This window comes from Scleropages formosus, chromosome 20, assembly GCF_900964775.1.
Source record: "Scleropages formosus chromosome 20, fSclFor1.1, whole genome shotgun sequence".
Lineage (NCBI taxonomy): Eukaryota > Metazoa > Chordata > Actinopteri > Osteoglossiformes > Osteoglossidae > Scleropages > Scleropages formosus.
Window position 1 is genome coordinate 3,551,556 of NC_041825.1, and position 19,935 is coordinate 3,571,490.

At 40.4% G+C, this 19,935-nt stretch overlaps 1 protein-coding gene across 2 annotated transcripts in view; it reads left to right on the forward strand.

The window, feature by feature from the left end:
• The first annotated feature begins 3,545 nt into the window (after window positions 1–3,545).
• The window catches only part of LOC108925148 (carnitine O-palmitoyltransferase 1, liver isoform-like), a 33,352-nt gene continuing 16,962 nt past the window's right edge, over window positions 3,546–19,935 (forward strand). The window contains exons 1-9 of one of the 2 annotated variants that reach the window (XM_018736909.2): window positions 3,546–3,643; window positions 11,398–11,593; window positions 13,299–13,438; window positions 13,752–13,923; window positions 14,033–14,134; window positions 15,251–15,388; window positions 16,047–16,124; window positions 16,562–16,669; window positions 17,019–17,106. In XM_018736909.2, the coding sequence (XP_018592425.1) occupies window positions 11,453–11,593; window positions 13,299–13,438; window positions 13,752–13,923; window positions 14,033–14,134; window positions 15,251–15,388; window positions 16,047–16,124; window positions 16,562–16,669; window positions 17,019–17,106 (967 nt within the window). In that variant the 5' untranslated portion in view covers window positions 3,546–3,643; window positions 11,398–11,452. Of the gene's footprint in view, window positions 3,644–11,397; window positions 11,594–13,298; window positions 13,439–13,751; window positions 13,924–14,032; window positions 14,135–15,250; window positions 15,389–16,046; window positions 16,125–16,561; window positions 16,670–17,018; window positions 17,107–19,615; window positions 19,701–19,935 lie in introns of both variants that reach the window. The other variant, XM_018736910.2, reaches the window with a different exon arrangement.

Here is a 19,935-nt window from a genome sequence, read left to right on the forward strand (position 1 = left end):
TTATTGTATTTATTTATGCTTATTTAATATTTATTTTAAAGAAGAAGACGAGGATAACAGTAAAGCAAAGAAAAAACGGGACAGACTGACTACATGGAATGAAAACGAACAACCTTCAGAATGTGGATTCAATGGTATTAAGTACTGAACAAAATGATCACGGAAATATGGACTAAAATGAAATGCAGAAATTAAAACACAGTGCAGTCCCTCATCAGATGCTTAGAAAAACAATATTGGCATCACTTGATGCATTTCTGAGTTTAAAAGAGAGAATTTTATAGTGAAGAAATGGCAAGACGTGGTCAGCGTGTTCTCCATAGAAAAACAAACCGAATGCCTACACTATATTTGTTTATTTCCAGCTGTGGACGTGATGCTGACTTTTGCAGAGACTGTGGATGTGAATAACTGAATGATTCTCTGTGAGCTTGTCCCATATATAAGCAGTATTCACACTTTTACTTGAAGTAATAGACTCCACAGACAACAGTACATATTCTTCTGGACTGAAAACTGGAATGCATTGTCCGAAATATAACACTAGGCAGGAAGACAAATGAAGTAGTTTGCCACTTTCAACTCCGAGCCACGTCACGTGTGTTTACGTCCATCCTTCCCCAACATCCCTGACCCAGGAACCTCAGACACGTTGAGCTTTTAATGCACTGAAGATGGCAGGTCAACGATTGGCTTCATTCTAGTTACTCTGCTGTCTCTTTGGTTTATCACGCTGATCGGCACAGGGCTTCCTTGCTGACTGAATTCTGCTATAACAAAGAGCTAACATCTTTTTAACTTGCTCTTCTGTTACCCGTGCATCAGTGCTTACATAGTTACCCTGCTGTGTCACTGACCACAAAGCTTACGGCCATAGAGTTTATGTAATAACCGTTTGAATGCTATGGTACGGAACATTTTCTATATCGATTCCTGGGCAATGTTTTATTGCATGTATCTATGTTTGCTAAATTAAAAGTAAGAAAAATTGAAACATAGAAACAAAGAGCATACTTCATTTGGTAGAATTCCCCCATCTATATATTCTGTATTTGCCTTGGGTATTATAGGTAAATTCTCTAAGAAATTTTCAGGAAATGCATACGTGCTGCATCTGATCTTCTTCCTGCAAACCGAAAACCTTTACTGTGTCCTTTTTGTTTGATCCAATGACTATTTAAATCCCACTGTATGTGTGTGAGTGTGTGTTGCCTGATCCATGTATCATTCTTCTGCGGTTGTATTATGTATTGTACCATTCTTCCTGTGATGTTGTGGGTATCCACCTTTTTTGAGAGACAGTGAATCTGACAGATGGCGGAGGAAGAATGAAAAGTGTGAAACAGGTCAAAAGACAGCTTAGAGGAACTAGAATGATACCCTTTAAGTCATCCTGTTTGTGTGCAATACACATTGAAGGGGGAAAAAAACGAAAACTTGGCACCAGTTCTGTTTCATTGAAAACACTGCAGTTCCCACAGTGCTCCCCTTTTCCCTGATTCTATTGCTCCCCCATCACTAGGTCTCTCTGTCTCTCCTGCTTGAACTCGTGTCCCACGTCACTATATATAGAAACACTCCCGATCTGCTGTTCCCCTCCTGCCGCCCACTTGTTAGCCCTCGCCCACCTTCTGTTGTGTACTGTAAATGTAAAGCCGTATGTCTCCTGCTTCACTGTATTCACTTTATGATTACTGTTATCATTACTGATTATTCCAGTTAAGATTGTAAACTATATTCTCCTGTTCCCATGCACAGTACAACATGTTTTTCCTATTAAAAAACTGAAAAATGAAAAAATACAGAAAACAATATCAAAAGAAATGTCTGTATTATACTATAAAGATAAAAGTGCACTATTATTACTATAATTGCCTGTGATTAAAATGAACAACGATGACATCAATTATAGTCATAAGTTAAAAAAAAAAATCACATTATTATGATGATTATAATAATAAACTATGAAAAGCTGTGTTTTATTGTTGGGTTAATGTGGTTATGGCAATTTCATCAACTGATGGTCAGCAGATGTGTATCTGCTGCATATCGTCTGAGTGTTTGGTGGCACAGTGGTCTGCACTGTCTGCAGGGAATATGCATATTCCTCACTTACGTGTGCTGCAGATGCTCTGGATTCCTCCCATGCTCCAAAGACACATTTCACATGCATTGATGGCTAAAATTGCCATAACGTGTGACTGTGAGAGCGTTTGTGCGTGTGTGTGTGTGTGTGTGTGTGTGTGTGTGTGTGTGTGTGTGTTACATTGCTCTGCTGTGTGAATGCCTACACCGGTAAGTAGCTTAGTGAAGTGTATCTATTGCAAGTTGCCCTGTACAAAGGTGTTAACTGAATGTGAATTCATTATGCAGCTGCAAAGCCTTTATCACACATCACCATATAGGACTAATATGGATGAGGTTCCATCTGGATCTTCAGGGCACCACAGCCAAAGGCCTATGGTAAACTTAAAGCGGTAACTCAAGGCGCTGCTTGAAGTCGAATGAATTGAAGTTGTTTTCACCTTCTTTAACTGGGGTGATTGACTGATCTTGGGGTTTTGGGGCAGCCTCAGCAAAGTACTGTGCACTTAATGGTGAGGGGCCTGGGTTTGAGTCCCCATTTAAGCACCGTAGTCACCTCTAGCTGGTAGGCTCAGGGTGTGCAGGCTGGACTGCCTTGCTTCGGGAGGGAAGAAGGCTGTGTTGCTCACAGAGACACATATGGTTGGCTGGCACAGTACCTACTTGTTCGTGGGTGGAATTGGGCAAATTGTGCTGTGCTGCAAGTGCACTGTACTGCCCAGTAAAGGCAGCCTCCATTACAGTAAAAATGAGCTGCTGTGCTTGAATTTGCCTTAGTATTCATGCTCATTTCTTTTTTTTACAAATTTATCTTGGCTAGAAGCAATGCCCCCTGCCCAAGTATATATCAGTTTTCAGTGAGATTCACAGAGGATTTTCTAGAAAAGTACTGGATGGTGTGGTGATCAGAGCTGCTTCCTTCTTCTCTTGCCTGAGGAAAATACTTCACCAAGTATAAATGGGTAAATAACTTTAAGTTATTTAAATGTACAAAGTTAAGATTGTAAATTTCTTTGGGGAAAGAAATAAGATCAACTTTTTGAGGCCGTTTTATTATGCTTTTTTAGCTCCTGTTTGTTAAGACTTAAGTGCCTATTCGTGTGGGAGGGCTTCTGCTTGCGAACCCCTGTTCATCTTTTGTCATGTCGTTTTTCTTTAGCATTTCGTTTTGAACAGTTATTATGCAGGATTGGAAATATATTTAAGCCAACTTCCAGAGAGCGTTCTTTACACAAAATAGAACGACTTCCGTGACAAAAACCGGTTTCACTTTCGGAGCTCTACTTCTTCGCCCACGAGCTGTAGCGGGATTGGATGAGATGAAAGTGGGACGCAGATTATTGGTCAAAATTATAGTACCCTGTATATGATTGGTCGAAATGAAAGCGGAAAGTGAATGACTGGTCATGATGGAAGGAGGCTCTACGTGATAGGTCCAGCTGAAAGCCCGTGGCCGCGCATGATATGTAAAGGCGTTCATAGCTTCATACCGCTGGAAGGGAGGCGAGGAGATCGCAGACCTTCGCTCGGCTCAGTAGTGTTTGTACAGTAATTTTTGGTATGCAACTGCATGTTATATTGTCGATGTGCTTAGTTTGTACGTCGTTCCGTGTTCGACGATTTTTATTTAACATATTATTCGCTGGAATGCGTGCGTTGTTTGTGCAGGCGCGGTTGTTTGGCTTTCGCCATCACATTCGCAGCGTCGCTCGCTGCCGACTTTTTCTGGAAACGGTTCGCTAAGAAACGTGGGGTTTCGGGATGCTTCGTGTGCCGATGGATGGATGGATGGATGGATGGATGGGCGGGCGCGTGCCCCGGCTCTGTGCTCGCGCCCTCTGTCTGTGTTCGCGCATCGCCGCCGCCGCCGCCCGATCAGATGAGATGGCTGCGCGCGCTCTTGCCGCCCATGCATCTGTTCGGCCTCCGGTCTTTTGTCCGCCAGCAGCTCCTGCATCTCTCACACACACACACACACACACACGGTTAGTGTAAAAGTACGCCATGTCTTTTTTTACGTGCAGGCCGGGCATCTCAATTGAATTGTACGCGTGTTCTTCCAGACGCACCGGCGGCGTAATTCTGTACTTTGAAGAGTGAAAAATGCACTCGTCTAGAATTTCCTGTTTCATGTCGCGTTACTATAAGTTGCAGCATCAAGGTGATGATCAACTTGCACGGCGTTGTTCCTGAGTTTTCCCGGGTGTTGCGGCGCGCGCAGCCGCGTGGAGGAGGGTCACCGTCGCCGACGACACCGTGTCTGACACGCTGCGTTTTCTGACGTGTTTTTTTTCCGCTGCAAAGTTTCGGTGCTGCACGACTTATTTATTTTGATAGACTAACTTCTATCTTGCTGCTGAAACGTGGCAGGGTCCCGGTTCGACTGAAATTAACCGTGTTTAAAACCGCCGTCCTCGCCGGCACTCGCTCGGTATTAGGCCTGTCGACAAACCGGTAAAAATCCTCTACGTCAGGACAGTTACTTCTCCTCCTTTTCTAATTTTCCTTTTTATAAGGCTGTGTTTTGCTGCTTTTTTAAAAAAAATAAAAATCAACCTTGCTTGCCGAAAATCATCATGTATTTTAGTCTCAGTTACTAGTATAACCTGAGTAACCAGTTTTGACCTGAGTAAACCAGTTTTTTCTTTTGACGTGTCTGGAATTCCTTGATTTCCAAAGATAATATTTAGATTTTAACGTTTTAAATCAGCCTTATGAGTTTGAAAATGGTTATACACTAGTGAGTGAATAAAGTGATCTATATAGTATAGGAGTGACCCATACATACATAGTGTATCTAGCAGTGTAAGTCACCTTGGTGTGTGTGGGCTGATAACACCATAGAGTTCATTCCAAAGCGACTTCCAGTTTGCTAAATAAATGTAAAGTGATTGCAGCTCTTCTATTAAACCTTGTTTCAGTTGTACTCACAATGCCGTTAAGTGCAGAAGTGATGCTTTTCTGATACTGAAATTTATATTAAGCTTCCATTTAAGTTATGTTTCACTTAATACATTTTAGTGAGGGGAAAAAATATAGAGTGACTGGTTGAAATATTAGAAATGAAAGTAAAGTTCATGTCCTTCCCTGAATGCTGCTGTTAGTCAAGAAGGGAATCTGCTGAGATCTTTATTCCACATGAACTACCTGTATACAGTAAATCTGTGTTTCAGGTGATGCCTTATGAGTATGGAAAACATAAGTACATTGAGTTAAAATAGAGTTGGTAGATGATTCAGTATTTACAGTACTACAGGAAGGACTGAAGTGTTTGCTGAGATCCTTGTTTTTCAAGAGGAACTTGACATTTGTAACAATATTTAGTTTAATTTTTCACATCAGTGTTTCCTTGTGGAAAACTGATATGCAGTGAATGATCTAAATAATTGAAGCAATGACTAAAACTGTTACTTTCTACGTTATTGCTTCAAGTGTCTAACATTTTTTATTTTCTAGAAAGAGGAAGTTGTATAAAATTAGTATTTAGTATGTGATGTTCCAGATGAACACTTATCCCCCTGATATGTTGACTAAGTAACAAATGGGTAAATGGAAGAGTTTCCATTGTTCCAGCAATGCTGTAAGGTGCAGAAGTATGTCTGCTGGGATGTTGGAGTGTTCTTCTGGAAGGAAACTTTCTAGGTCTTTAAGTGGTCAGTGAGGTGAAAGTGCAGAAGTTTATTCAACGGTCCTTCTCAGTGTCTTGTGAAGCTCCGGTGATATTTAGAGTTAGGGAAGCCATGGATAATGTTTGACTTCATCCTGGTGTTCAGGACCATACTTTTGAATACATGTTGCTGCGCGTATGAGGACATTAATGTCTCGAATTTCAAGAACATTGCGGGTGTACCAGAGCGGGGGACATATCTTTATATTCATTTATATCTTGTATGACCATGCAGCAAAGGAGCCCTTTCCATTAGTATTTGGTCTTCAGCAATGTATGTTGAAGGCATCTTTTGACTGCTTTCCAAACCAACTTTCTCCAACTCATCTGGCTCATGTTAGTTTTTTGCTTCTCAAGGCTCCAGCTTTTGAACTTATGTTTTTACTTTTTTTTTCTTCTCTTCTGGAATGCCTTTGGATATTAGTGGTTTACAAGTAGAGGTCTTCATACCAGCTTTTCAGAGTTTTTCAGAAAACAAAAGTGGTAATGACTCAGATTTACAGGCAGTGTGATTACTTTGGATTTTAACCTTTATTGTGATTAGGGTAATGCAGATTTTAGTTACTGTAGTGTTTTGCTCCAGGTGCTGATTTCATAACTGTTGTATGCAAATAAACAATTGCATATAGAATTGCACTCAAATGTTTGCTCAGAAAATATTTATTAATTTAACAGATGCTTTTCTCCAAAGTTATGTACATCTTATAGAAAATGCAATGTGTGCATTACCCTAGGAGAAAGAGACATGGCTGCAGATGTGATTATGTACAGTTTTCTTCACCATATGCACCAATGTTCATCACACAAGTAGCTGTATAAAACTTCACCAGAATATTGCAGATTCCTAATCACCTTCCTAGTAGGTTTTTTTTTTTTGGGGTACATATAAACATTTACATCACATTGCAGGAGTGGCTCTGTAAACGGTTGATCTGAGCATGATCATGAACAATTACTAGAATGTAATTGGAGTATCATCTCATGTTGAAAGTTCATAATATTTTAGCTTGAGTTCTAAATTGTTCTAGAGGATGGAAGAAAAATAATTGAGGCTGCTAACTTGTGGTCAAGTTTGAAGCTCCATTCTACTGCCGAACTGGTTTGCTGCAGTGTTTCAGCATAGAAAGTCACCTCCATGCCATAGACTTTCTGTCCCTCTTTCTAGTGGCCCAGTGAGTAGTGCTGTTGCCTCACCACACCTGGGTGGTATGAGAGGATGTGGTTTCAATCCTTTCTCAGTCTGTGTGGAGTTTGTATGCTTTCCCCATCTCTGTGGGTTTATATACTTCTGTTACACATCTTTGTATCTGCAACTCTATCTCAAACAATTCCTGCATCCATCCATTTTTTTTAATGTGTTGCAGGGGAAGTATTATCATAGGTAAAGCAAAAATGTCTGTACATTCAAACTTTGAACCTTTTTCTACATACAGAAAGAAAAAGATATGTATAATGAATTAACTGCCAACTTATGCTCCTGTATTTGAAGCTTTCTTGACTGAGTGTGCTTATTTTATCCTCTCAACTGTACAATTCTCCTGAGAATAATGTTGGTTGAATGTAAATGAATGTTAGTATATTGTCCTATACTTAGGACAAAGCATTAGTGAACAAACACTTGCCTCATATTGGTAATGAAAAGAAATACAGGAACAAGAATGCAAGGATGGACAGTGCTGTTTACTCAGTTCTTGTGTGCCACTTTTCTGGTGATGTGACAGCTGCCCTGTGGACCCTAGAAGAAGATGACCTTAGTGGGCTATGACAAGCAGTGGGTGGTTGGAGCCAGGGTGGTGGTCAGGAAGAGAGGCCCTTAAGCATTATCCAAATGTTTGGAAAAACAGAGTTGCTTCACAGATGAAAGATGAGAGGCAGGGATAGCTGCAGTTGATAGCTTATCTGTAACCTGTGCAAGTATAAAGTCCTGTCCTTTGTTTGTAAATAGCTGTAGTAAGTTGAGGTTGGATTATATTTCTGGCTGAAGTTTTGCACCTGAATCTCCAGTGTTTTAACTGGATCTCGTCGGTTTTAAACTGTTTTGGTTTTCAAGCCTGAAAGTTTAACATTTTAAAGGTTAGAGAGTTTTTAGTTGTCATGTTTTACGGGTGCTTTTTAGAGGAATTTTATGAGCTAATTTAAGAGAATAATTATTTCCTTTACTGCAACTAAAAATTTGGTATAGCTTAAGTCCTTTCAGGCTGGTAACACAATAAGGCATTTCTTTTTTACAACAGTAAATATCTGATAAAGGGAAGAAAAACTGCCAGATGGATAGATGCAGTGTGAGGGATGTGGCAGATGGTGCCAAGCCCATACAGGTTGCGGGTGCTGATGCATAATTTGGGGGGGGTGTTTCATAATTTCATCAGCATTTTAAGTTTTACTTATGTGTGAAAAGAAATGAGGTAGGTGTTTCAAATGACATTGCTGATTGTGTACTGTATACAAAGTACTAGTTCTTGTAGGCAAGTAAGACTTATCTCTGTGGTTTCCAGGTGCATTTAAGTAGGTAGTGACTTGGTAATGAAACTATGTAAGCAACAAAAATTCAATGACAGGAGAGGGAGGCATCCTTCCATTTGTCTACCTGTCTGTTTGTCAAAACTCTTTACTGTGGTGAGGATGATGGGGACAACAAACCAAGCAGAAAAGGTTTCCAGCATCTCCCCAGGGACTGTCAGACCAATCAAGAGAAAAATACCTCTCCTCGTGTCTCTTTCCAGTTTGATGTGACTTGTACACAAGTCCCATATCTCTATAAATGACTCGATTTGTGTACCCTTTCCAAACATAGTCAGGTACACAATTCACAGCTAAATGTTCTACAGCTTCTTGGTACCAAGCAGCCAGTATGGTGAATGAAGTAATGGAAATTACATATTGTCAGTGGTGTGCTTTGTGTGTACAAAATGGATTTATGAGCAAGCTGTTGCCTTTCATTTGGAAGACTTAGGTTTGAAGCCCACTCCTGTTGTACACTTGTACTCTTGAGCAAAAAAGTTACATAGCTCTGTAAATCATGGTAAGTAGCTTTGTAAAAACATTAAGTTACTTTGGAGAAAAAATGTCAGCTAAATGATTAAATAATGATGGAAAGAAGCACATTGAAATCAGTGGGTTTATGTGTGCTGTATTATGTTTTTAACCTGAAATATACATACTTGCATGTGACATGAGATCCCCCTGGGACACGGGGTGAATAAGCGCTCAAGGTGGGCATGGTAAGTTGCAATATTTTATTTGAGGTGCAGGGTAGGAAAAAGATGCTGAGGGATTGTGAAGTTTGTGATTTTTGTATGGCTCAGGGTTATGCTCATGTCTTTGGTCCAGGCCTATAAAATAAAAAAATATTGTATTTTCAATTGTTTTAAAATAGGCAGCATTATTGAAAGGGCTCCAATAAGTGCTGCAGTGAATGGGTGCTGTAGGAGGTAGCAATAATGGAGGTATTCCACTTTCTGAATTTTAATATAACTGGGAGTTAGTTTGGTGCTTGGTTTCCCAGTCCAATATGACACACAGCAGGCCAGGGGTTCCTCGTAAATTCTGCTTGCAGCTTCTGGTGTAATGTACACTGGCAAATATGGTGGTATTGTCTAAGTGACTCTGGCACTAGTCATGTGTCTGAATTTAGAAATTTGTCTTTTGTGAAATGTATCATTTAATTGTATGTCACATGTTTACAATGGCTTTTTCTGTAAATAACGTGTTCTATTTTCTGATCTTTACCTCTTATTCGTCTTGGTGTTTTCTCCTTAAATTTTGTCCTTTGGTGCACAGTGGCTTTTTCAATTTCCTTTTTCTTCAGTGCAGAGGTTATGTTCAAAAAAGTGTATTGGTTTTATGTCACATCTTGTGATGCACACATCATTGGTGATGTAACCTGGGGTCATGGGATGTTTTGATTCTTTCACCATCAGATAGTTTTAATCAGGGGACCCACTGAGGGGTGATCAGGCCTCTGTCTATGTCCAGGTAGTGCTGCCTTAAACCCCTAACTTGTCTGTTCTGATTTACAGTCATATAGATCCTGTCTCTGTAGCCTCTAACAATTCAAGGCCTTCTTCCTCTGGCTGTCAGTGATGCCCTATACAAAGCTCTTTTTTAAATGCAAATTCTGTGCAGCCTACCTTGATGGGCACACATCTTGGCCTCCAGCCTTTTGAGCAGCACTGCTCTACCAGTTCCCCATACTTTGTCCTCCTCCTTTTGTTAGCCTCTTCCATCCAGTCTTCCCTGGGAACTCTAAGCTCCTATAAGACAACTTACTTAGCCTCTGAGGACATAACAATGTCTGGACTCAAAGATGCCTCTTTGATAGGCAGCTAAGGTTTCCAGCCACTATCTAAGTCAGGCATTGATTGAGGGTCTCATGATGTTGCTAAGAGCCCTGAACTGGTCCTGGGTGCTAATTCTGCTCCTTCCTTGACAAATGCTGTTGCTCATTTTGCCAGCTGATGGGTCCTGCTGTGGGCTTATTTGTTTGGTGCTACTGATCTACACTTTGCTGGTTTGAAACTCATTTTCGCCCATGTGGTAAACTGGTCCAACCCCTGCAAAATCCACCTACATCCTGGTACAGACATTGTAGCCACTGTCAAGTTGTCCCTGGGGGGTCTGCTGGGGGGTTGTGGCACAGTGAGTAGTGCTGCTGTCTCAGCACCTGGGTGGTGTGAGAGGATGTGGGTTTGATACCTGCTCAGTCTGCGTGGAGTTTGCATGTTCTCCCTGTGTCTGCATGGGTTTCCTCTGGGTGTTCTGGTTTCCACCTACAGTCCAAAAATATGCTGTTCAGGTTTGCCCTTAGTGTGTGAGGTGACAGAGTGTGTTCCACTGATGTATGGATGAGTGACTCATTGTAAGTAGTCTATCTAGTGCCAGTGTAGGTCACCTTGCTGAATAAGGTGTGGGCTGAACACATTACATAGTATCCATTGGAAGTTCCTTTTGGAGGAAAGTGTCTAAGTAAATAAATGTAATATCTAACACCAGATTTGCTGTGTGGACTTCTTTACTCAGCCTCTGCCAACTTGGCAAGCATGTTAGCCAGTGCAAGGAGGAATGCAAAGATATGGTACATCCTGTAATTTTTCTACAGCCTATGCCCCTCAGATGTTGTTCCTGATGTGACCCTCAAGACTAAAGTCACTGTAGTAATCCAGAATGAGATCCTTCATTTTGAAGAAATTCTATTCATTATGTAAAGGTAATGGGGTTGCACAGTTGAGCTTCATGTTGTATTGGTATTTTACATCTCCTGGGCTCTGGGTTCCAACATTGGTTGGACTTCAACTCAGTCTTGTTTGTGTCGTTTTCTTGTGTGCTACTGTTTCAAGTGAAGGCTGAATTGCCTGTTTTGGACATGTATCTGCATGCAGTTGATTCCGTGCGTGCGTGCGTTGCAATGGACTGACATCCCATCCAGTATATACTCTTATTGGGTTAGGTGTTGGACCACTGCAAACTTGTATGCAGTTAGTGTAAATTTACATTTATTATAAAGCACTTTGAGAAACTTTTGTTTATTTAAAAGCAGAAACTTTATAAGCCAAGGGAAATAAGTCCAAGATGACATTTGGTTGAGTGTAAAACTATTTTCACTTTATTTTGGTACTGATAAACATTTGTGTGTCTTTGAAATGCAGAAACATCTGACCACTAGAGGGCAGTGTTTGGATAGTTTGCTGGACCCCGAGAAGGATGGCAGAGGCTCACCAGGCTGTGGCGTTCCAGTTCACCATCACGCCCGAGGGCATCGACCTGCAGCTGTCTCACCAGGCGCTCAGACAGGTCTACCTGTCAGGAGTGCGCTCCTGGAAGAAAAGGCTCAGCCGTCTGAAGGTGAGCACTGTGAGCGGCTCGCTTCTGGACAAACCAGTTTCTCACCTGGCTTCTCACTGGAGAACAAATGCTGCATTTGTGCTTTGGAATTACATTCAAAGTGTGTCAAAGGTGTATGCAGTATTGAAAATTAGAGTGTGGTAAACATCTGAAACCATAGTGAATTTTGAAATGCATAATGTAATCATTTTAAACTTATGTTTTTGAGTGTTATGTAATATCTGTGTAAATGTTGTCATCAGTATTCGGTGACACACAACCACAGGTTTTATTCTTTATAAAGCCTTTCCAACCTTTGTATTTTTATAATACATATGGTGGTTGAAGACATGAATCTTCAGATCAAGGAATACATTACCATAGTTTTTTTTTTCTTTCCATATTACCATATATATGAGGTCTGTAAACTTTTTTTTTTTTTTTTAAAAGAAGTTCAGCTTCTGTGCTCTACACCAACTTGTTCTTGACACATACTAATGTTGATCAGACATTTAGCTGATCGCAAAAGATTCTTACACTACTTAAAACTGGCTGTGACATTTTTACAGCTGAGATTTTATTGCAGAGCTGGTATCTGCATGTTCTCCCTGCTCCTCCTAGTTTGTGCGCTGTATGTGACTTGTTTTTCTCAAGTTACCTTGGGTCCTGTCCTGCTGCTAGGATACTGTGAGGCTTTATGGCTGCCCATGTGCACACTGATGCTTTTCCGTGTGTTTCCATTTGATAAAATCTTTGTGTTCCTGTAGTCATGGAGGGATGTGCATTACATTTCTTCAGCTTGAAAATAATTTTTCCTTGAAATAAACATCATATACTTAGATGGCTGTTGACACAAGGCCTGTATTGTTTCATAGGAGCTTGTCTCTTTTATTCCAGTTAAACAAATAATATCAAAGGTGTTGAGACCCGAGCTGCACTTCTCACTGAACCCGATTCAAAGTAACTGAATTAAAATAGATTCCTCCACAAGCCACCTTCATTCCTGTGTTGTGAAGTCACTGAAACAAATACACAGGAATGAAGGTGGCTTGTGGAGGAATCTATTTTAATTCAGTTACTTTGAATCGGGTTCAGTGAGAAGTGCAGCTCGGGTCTCACTTCCTCACTCTGGACATGGTAACACTCTGTGCTAGAATTTATCTTAATCTTTTGCTGAATTCTAATGTTGCTATAAATTGACTAAATTAAGTTTGGTTTTGTTTAGCTATTTGAGTTTGCATTAAATGCTAATGTTTAAAAGGGAAAATTAAGAAATGTAGTATCCTGGAAATATTGAATTGTGAAGCCTGTATGGAGATGTAAATAACATTGTAGTGCAACTGTATTTTTTTGATGCTTAGTGAGTACATAACTGAGATCCTAAGAACATTGGTTCCCACAATGCAATTTTTTTTCTTTCTGTGTCATATGTACAATTTTCAGATGAGGTCTGACTGTGGGCAGCTCTTGCTGTCCAGGATCAGATGTTAACCGGATAATGAACATTTAGACGCAAGCGCTAGTAATAATCGGGGACAAACATGCGAAAAAAAACTGGATATCATGAAGCTGAAGAACAGAATGAATGTACTTACCTTGAACAGATTCAGTAAGAATACCGTGCTGTATACATGGCTATATCACTGTAGGTTGTCTCATGTAGACTTTGTGCAATATTGAAGAATATTCCACCCGTCTTCTCTGAACCTTTGTCTTCCCATTACAGAATAACTTTATCACCGGGGTGTACCCTGCTAGCCCGTCTTCCTGGCTCTTTGTTGTAATTGCTATCCTCGCCACCATGTACACACGCTCAGATCCCTCCATGGGCCTAATTGCCAAAATCCAGGAACACTTACCTGTCAGGTAATGCCTGTCATTTTGAATTCTAGGTTTTTCTTGGACATTTATAACATGCCATTTGATAGTGTCCCAGTTTTTATACAGTAATTGGTTGTTTTTATTAAATATCTTAAATCTTAACTGAGTTTTAATTTACTGATTTTGTTTTATGGGGCTCGCATGTTTCTGCATAGCTGGTAATCTTGGCAGCCAAAAACAAAGGCGATCAGTTGTGCTTTGGAGATGCAGTACCTCATTTGCTCAGCAGGGATCTCATTGCTTGCTGATTGACCTCAACATGAGGAAGGCCTTCTCTCTGACTCTCTCCCACTGACAGCCAGTCGCTGAGCCCCCAGTGCCAGACGGTGGTGTCAGCAGTGCTCTTCAGCACACTGCTCTGGCTCTCCCTTATCTTCACCATGCGCCTCTGCCTCAAGCAGCTGCTGTCTTATCACCGCTGGATGTTCGAGCAGCACGGGAAGCTGTCCAATACCACGAAGATCTGGGTGGTCCGTAATTGTCATCGTACCACGCAGAGACTCAGCATAGCCGGGCTGAAATTTCTTTGGTCAGCCAATTTACATGAGCCTTTCTGATCTCCTTGTGAATTTCTGATAGGCACTGGTGCGGATCTTCTCAGGTAGGAAGCCGCTCCTCTACAGCTACCAGGGCTCTCTTCCGAACCTGCCTGTCCCGGCCATCAAAGATACAGTCAAGAGGGTGAGCCACACTGGGGTTATTGGGTACAGGATGGGATGCTTAGTTTCCAAAGTAGCCTAGTTGTTAGTTTCCACTGTTCTCTCAAAGGTTGCAGGTTTGAAACCCACCTCCTGCTATAGTACCTTGTATCAAGGTTCTTTTACTGAACTGCTCCAGTAATAATTATGCAGCTGAAAAAAAATTGGTAAATCACTGTAATTAGTTCTGGAGGGTCAGCTTAATGTACTTTAGAGGGATGCCAAAAGATAACGTGATGAATACATTGAAGTGTCTGGTATATAAAAGACCAGCATTGAGGTAGCAAAAGAGGGTCCTTTTAAAAACAAAAAAATCTTTCAGTCCTCATGTCCCCTTTAATAGGCTTCTCAAACTGTACATGTGCCTAGTACTGCCTGCCACACATGTACAGTTGTGATGAAACTTGTTAGCACCCAAACAACTTTAACATTTATTTCTGAAAAAGTAATTGGGGGAGGGGGAAGAAATATACTGGCTTTTCAATTGAGGCATCTTTTGGGCCTGTGTACAAAAAGGAGTAATATGCAGGAAGACCATGAAGAGCCATAGTTAACATCACAGGGAATCTTTCCAGACCAAGCCTCAGTGTTTTGGGGAAAATACACATTCAAGGGATTAAAGAAAATCAAGCTTGTCTGGGAATGTAAATGAGGCCTGGAAAAAGACCCTTCCTACAGATAGTAGTACAGTGACTAATGCACTGTTTTGAATTTTTTTTCCACATTAAAAAGCCACCTACTGAGAACACTGTACATCCTACCATTGATTGTGATCAGGAAACTGATTATAAATGCTTACTTGCTTTTGTTTTCTTGTCCATGCCAGTACTAGACCCCTGCAGTGCCAGTCCCAGGGTGAACTTTTGAGGGGGAGGTGTTTGTCAAGTTAATTTTCCCTCCCCCACAATAGCTCTTTATTCAGTGTATCTGCTGTATATCATGGAGGCTTTACAGCACATGGGCTGCCTGCCTGAGTTGGATTCTCATCTGTGTCCAGTCTGTGTCTGACTGCTAAGTGATTAAAGATTGTGTGTGTGTCTCTCTCTCTCTCTCTCTCTCTCTCTCTCTCTCTCTCTCTCTCTCTCTCTCTCTCTCTCAGTACCTTGAGTCTGTGCTGCCCCTCATGAGTGCTTCTGAGTTTGAGCGCATGAAAAGCTTGGCAAGAGATTTTGAGAGCGGCCTGGGAAATAGACTGCAGTGGTATTTAAAGCTCAAAGCGCTCTGGGCTGCAAACTATGTAAGTAGTATCAGATGCACCTCATACTTTTTGCGTCACACATGTTCAGCACTTGTTTTAGTCTATGCAGTTATCACTTTAGGAACTTGTTCATGGTACCTCTAAGGATGCATATTTCCATTGACTTGGTTTTTGTGCAAATTTACAAGGTGGATTTCAACTTTCCTGTTACTAATCTAAGTTAGAGTTCAGCTGAGATCATAGATAATGGGTGGCACAGCGAGTAACACTGCTGTCTCACAGCATCTGGGTGGTGCAAGAGGACATGTGTTCAGTCCCCTATCAGTTTGTGTGGAGTTTGCATGTTCTCCCTGTGTTTCTGTGGGTTTCCTCTGGATGCTCTGGTTTCCTCCCACAGTCCAAGGACATGCTGTTTGGGTTCACCAGTAATGTGTGAGTGACAGTGTGTTCCACTGTTGTATGAATGAGTGACTCATAAGTGTATCTAACAGTCACCTTGAGTAAGGTGTGTAGGCTGATAACACTACGTAGACTTAGTCGTTTTGGAGAAAAGTGTCTGCTAAATAGATGTTTGGTGGTAGTTTCATCAAACATTACTATCATGTTTTCTCACTTTCCAGGAAGATCTTACTGTATGTGCCTTTAGGCAGCTGTATAAATAAAAGTAATTTAAACGGTAGCATGTCTTCCCTCCTAGGTCAGTGACTGGTGGGAGGAATACATTTACCTCAGAAGCCGAGGCCCAATTATGGTCAACAGTAACTACTATGGCATGGTATATCATTTCTATTACTAATTAATGTACACTTATGCCTCACCTTAAACACAATTTGTACTGGAAGCCTAATTTTTTGTCGAAGTTATGAGTGCATTTTGGGGAAACGTGTCACTTTCTTGCTGCCAAAAATTTTAGGGAATATAACGTTGGAAGAAAATAGTCAAAATTTGAAAAAGTAAAACAAATTTTCCTGTATTGGAAAATTTGGGTTGTTTGTAACATGAGGTACAACAGAGTTTGTAGAGTGGTGGGGGCTGTCTTCAAGCCTCCATATTTAAGCCTCAATTTCTGGGCAGGGCAAGACATTTCGGGAATTGTTTTAGCTGGCAAGTTATGTTTGTCAGCTTTTCATCAGGTTGTTGCGTTGTAGCAAATGGTCAAACATTATAAATGCTGTTTTAGACTTGCGTGAATTTATTAAATTTTTCCTTTAGGACTTCCTGTATGTTACACCAACACCCATCCAGGCAGCTCGGGCTGGAAACACACTACATGCCCTTCTGTTGTATCGAAGGAAACTCAACAGGGAAGAGATTAAGCCTGTGAGTTGTCATTACTTCGCTGGGGTTTTTATACTGGGAATTGTTCAACTTCTAGAAGGTATGAAGTTGAAAAAGTGCCAGGTAAATGCAAACCAGAGTCATTACTGTGGCAAGATGTGTTCCTAAGTTTTATTGCTTTATTACTTTAAAGCTGTTTCATTTCCCCCCCAGTGCATCCCTGCATCATCGTGTGGTTTTTGAATTCATTTTGCCCTCTGTCTCTTCCTGTCTTGCCATGTTATGTTTTCTGGCTCCTTCTGTGGCACTGCTGTGTTCTCTACCATATCTCATTCTCCCAATGAAACCCCCCCCATTTTTTTTTTTTTTTCTTTTCTTTTGCACATCCCAGAGTCGTGTCCCAGGCACAATCATTCCTCTGTGTGCTGCTCAGTGTGAGAGGATTTTCAACACCACACGCATTCCGGGAGAGGAAACTGGTAATACACAGCAGTCATTTCCCCTTCAGCTCCCTGTGTTTAGTTGTGGTGAGCAATATGTAACATGCACGCGCACACACTGCAGTCTCATACAACAGTGACTCTTGGTGTTTTGGATCTAGAACCACTTTTCCAAAGTAACAAACTAGTACATATTTTGTGAAATTCTTAACTAAAGAGTTTGAGACAGCAGTTTGCTTTCCACATATCAAAGGTAATGTGGAACAAACCTGGGAAGCTTCAGTTTCGTGTCAAGTTGAATATTTTGTCATTTCCTCGTATTTATAAGGTGGGTTGATGGACTGAAATTGACGCCACTAAATTTGTTTTAATGTTACAAAACAGATTAAGATGGGTTATTGCAAGCAAAGTGTTAAATTTTGTGTTTTTTAAGAAAAAATATAAACACAAAATTAAACAATGGAAGCAGAGTGACTTTAGAAATATCTTGCACAGAAATAAATTGCAGTGCTTTTGAAAGAGTGAAAATGTAGGTGCGTTAAGATATAGAGCTTAGTAAGCAAGGGTTTTGTGTCTGAGCAGAATGCATGTTTAAAATTAAGTCCATAATGGACTTGTATCTGAATAATTTCAGCATCACCAAGTATGACAACTGCCAGCTTGTGGACCACTTGACCTCATATTTGCACACCACAGGTGGTTCATGGACCACATTTTGAGAACCACTGCCATAGATATTGTAGAAGGTGAAAGACCTAAATTCTTTAATCTCGCATTGAGAAATGTTTTTTGATGTGATTGACAATTCTCTCACGAAATTTGGCACAAAGTGGTGGTGAGCCACGAGGATGGGTTGTATCCTTGCATGCAAAGACTGTGCCTTTGTTGGGCGTTCCTTTTATGCCCAGTCATGGTACCCTCACCTTTTACCAGTTAACTTGCTTATTGTGGAATCTTCCAAAATGGTGTTACTTGAATGTTCTATAAACTTTTCACTCTTATTTTGCCTCTGTCCCAACTTTTGAGTGTGTTGCAGCCATCAGATTCTAAATTTGGTTATGAAATACAATTGTTAGTCAACCAAAACATTAGGTCATTTTTTGTACTTTTTGTCAGTTAAAGGTTTAAGGGAATTTACAAATTGCAGATTTTTTATTGCGTTTTAGAAATTGTCCCAACTTTTCCAGAAATGGGGTTTGTGCATCATTGCTATTCATATTCCATTTTTAATCATATTTACTTGTCCATTTATTTTGAATTAGTTGCATGATATTGGTAGTTTTCAACAATGTTATAAGGGAGTTGGGTTACAATAGTTCCAGTAACAATGGAAATATTTTTTCTGTAATTTTTAATAGCTTTTGGATTTTTTTTTTTTTTTTTTTTTAATTTAAGGAAGTCAACATTTTTGTTTTTGTTCAAAATGTATTTTCATTTGAGTTCCATTTTGTGAAATGGAAAAACACATTCAGTTAGGTTATTTATAACAAGCTTTCCTCACCAGCATGAACTGCATTCATAGCAGAACAAGTTTGTACTGTTTCTGTATACTGGCAGACTCACTTTGACCTTATGAACTTGCACGAATGCTTCTGGGATAGACTTTGGTTCACTGCAGCCATGTTTAGGATAAGTGGTTATTGAAATTTGATGGCTTCTGATCTGTCTTTAAGTGGAGGGGCCAGTGTATATTGGACAATGTGGCTATAATTTTGTCTTATATGATCAAGATGGAACCATGTTTTAATTCAGCATGAATGTAAATTAAATTCCCAGCATTAAAGTGAACTCGTACTCTGCAGAAGTTATACACAACAGAACGTATTTTATGAGTAGGTTTGTATATTCTTGTATTAGTTTTTCACTTTTTAGTAGAATACTTTCTGAAGTACTGCTAATGTTTGGACATTGGTAATATGTGCAATCTTTTAGGAAACAGTGATGGCACACTAAAATTAGTCAAATAATAGTGATGTGTTGGAATCTTAGCTGTATCCACCAATGCTCACTCTTTAATTTTGTCAGAGTTCAGTGCATCTCTTCAGCATTCTCATAGTTGTGCTACAGTGTAATTTTGTAGGTGATCATTTTGCAGTTTAATGCAAATTTTCAAAAACTAACCAAACCGTAGAGAACATTGACATTGGGCATGAGGTGATGTGAGTGGTGCTTTCTGTACTTTGGCATCTGCTGATGCAGAAATCCATCACCAGAAGGCATCAAGGTATCTAATGAAAGTGACATCTTCAGATCGTGTGGAGATCTCATGGGCTGTGTCTCTCTCTGCAAGGCAATTTGTCAGAATTGTGTCCCTGCATTTCCTGTTATCTTCTCCACATTGGTCTGCATGTGTCTTTCGGTGTTGGATTATGGGGTTTCAGCTTTAATATTTGAATTCTCTCTTTGTGATTGTTGTTTCTCCACCTTGACTTTCCCACTTCCAACTCTTCTTCCTTTTCTTAATGTTTCTTTCCCTGTCCTTATCCTGACCTCCTATGAACCTGCCCTTCTCTTAACCCATTCTCTGCCCTGTCCCCTTGTCTCTCAGTGGTTGTTGAGGTCCTCGGTTCCTTGCTGTTCCTATCAGTTTGAAAGGATGTTTGACACATGTCGAATTCCTGGAGAGATAACAGGTATTAACAATTCTCTATCACTCTTGGCCGTGTGTCTGTTTCCGGTACTGTTTTCTGTTGCAACACTTTGCCCCTGTAGCCCTGTACGTTCTCCATAAGGTAAGTCTTTCGTGTTTTTGTTTCTTCCTCTTATTTTGTTCTAAAGCTGTACCATGATAGGGAACTGTTTTTCCATGTTGTCACATGCTGTGTGTCCCCATTTCTCCCTCTGTTATCATTCTCTGATGTTCTGTAG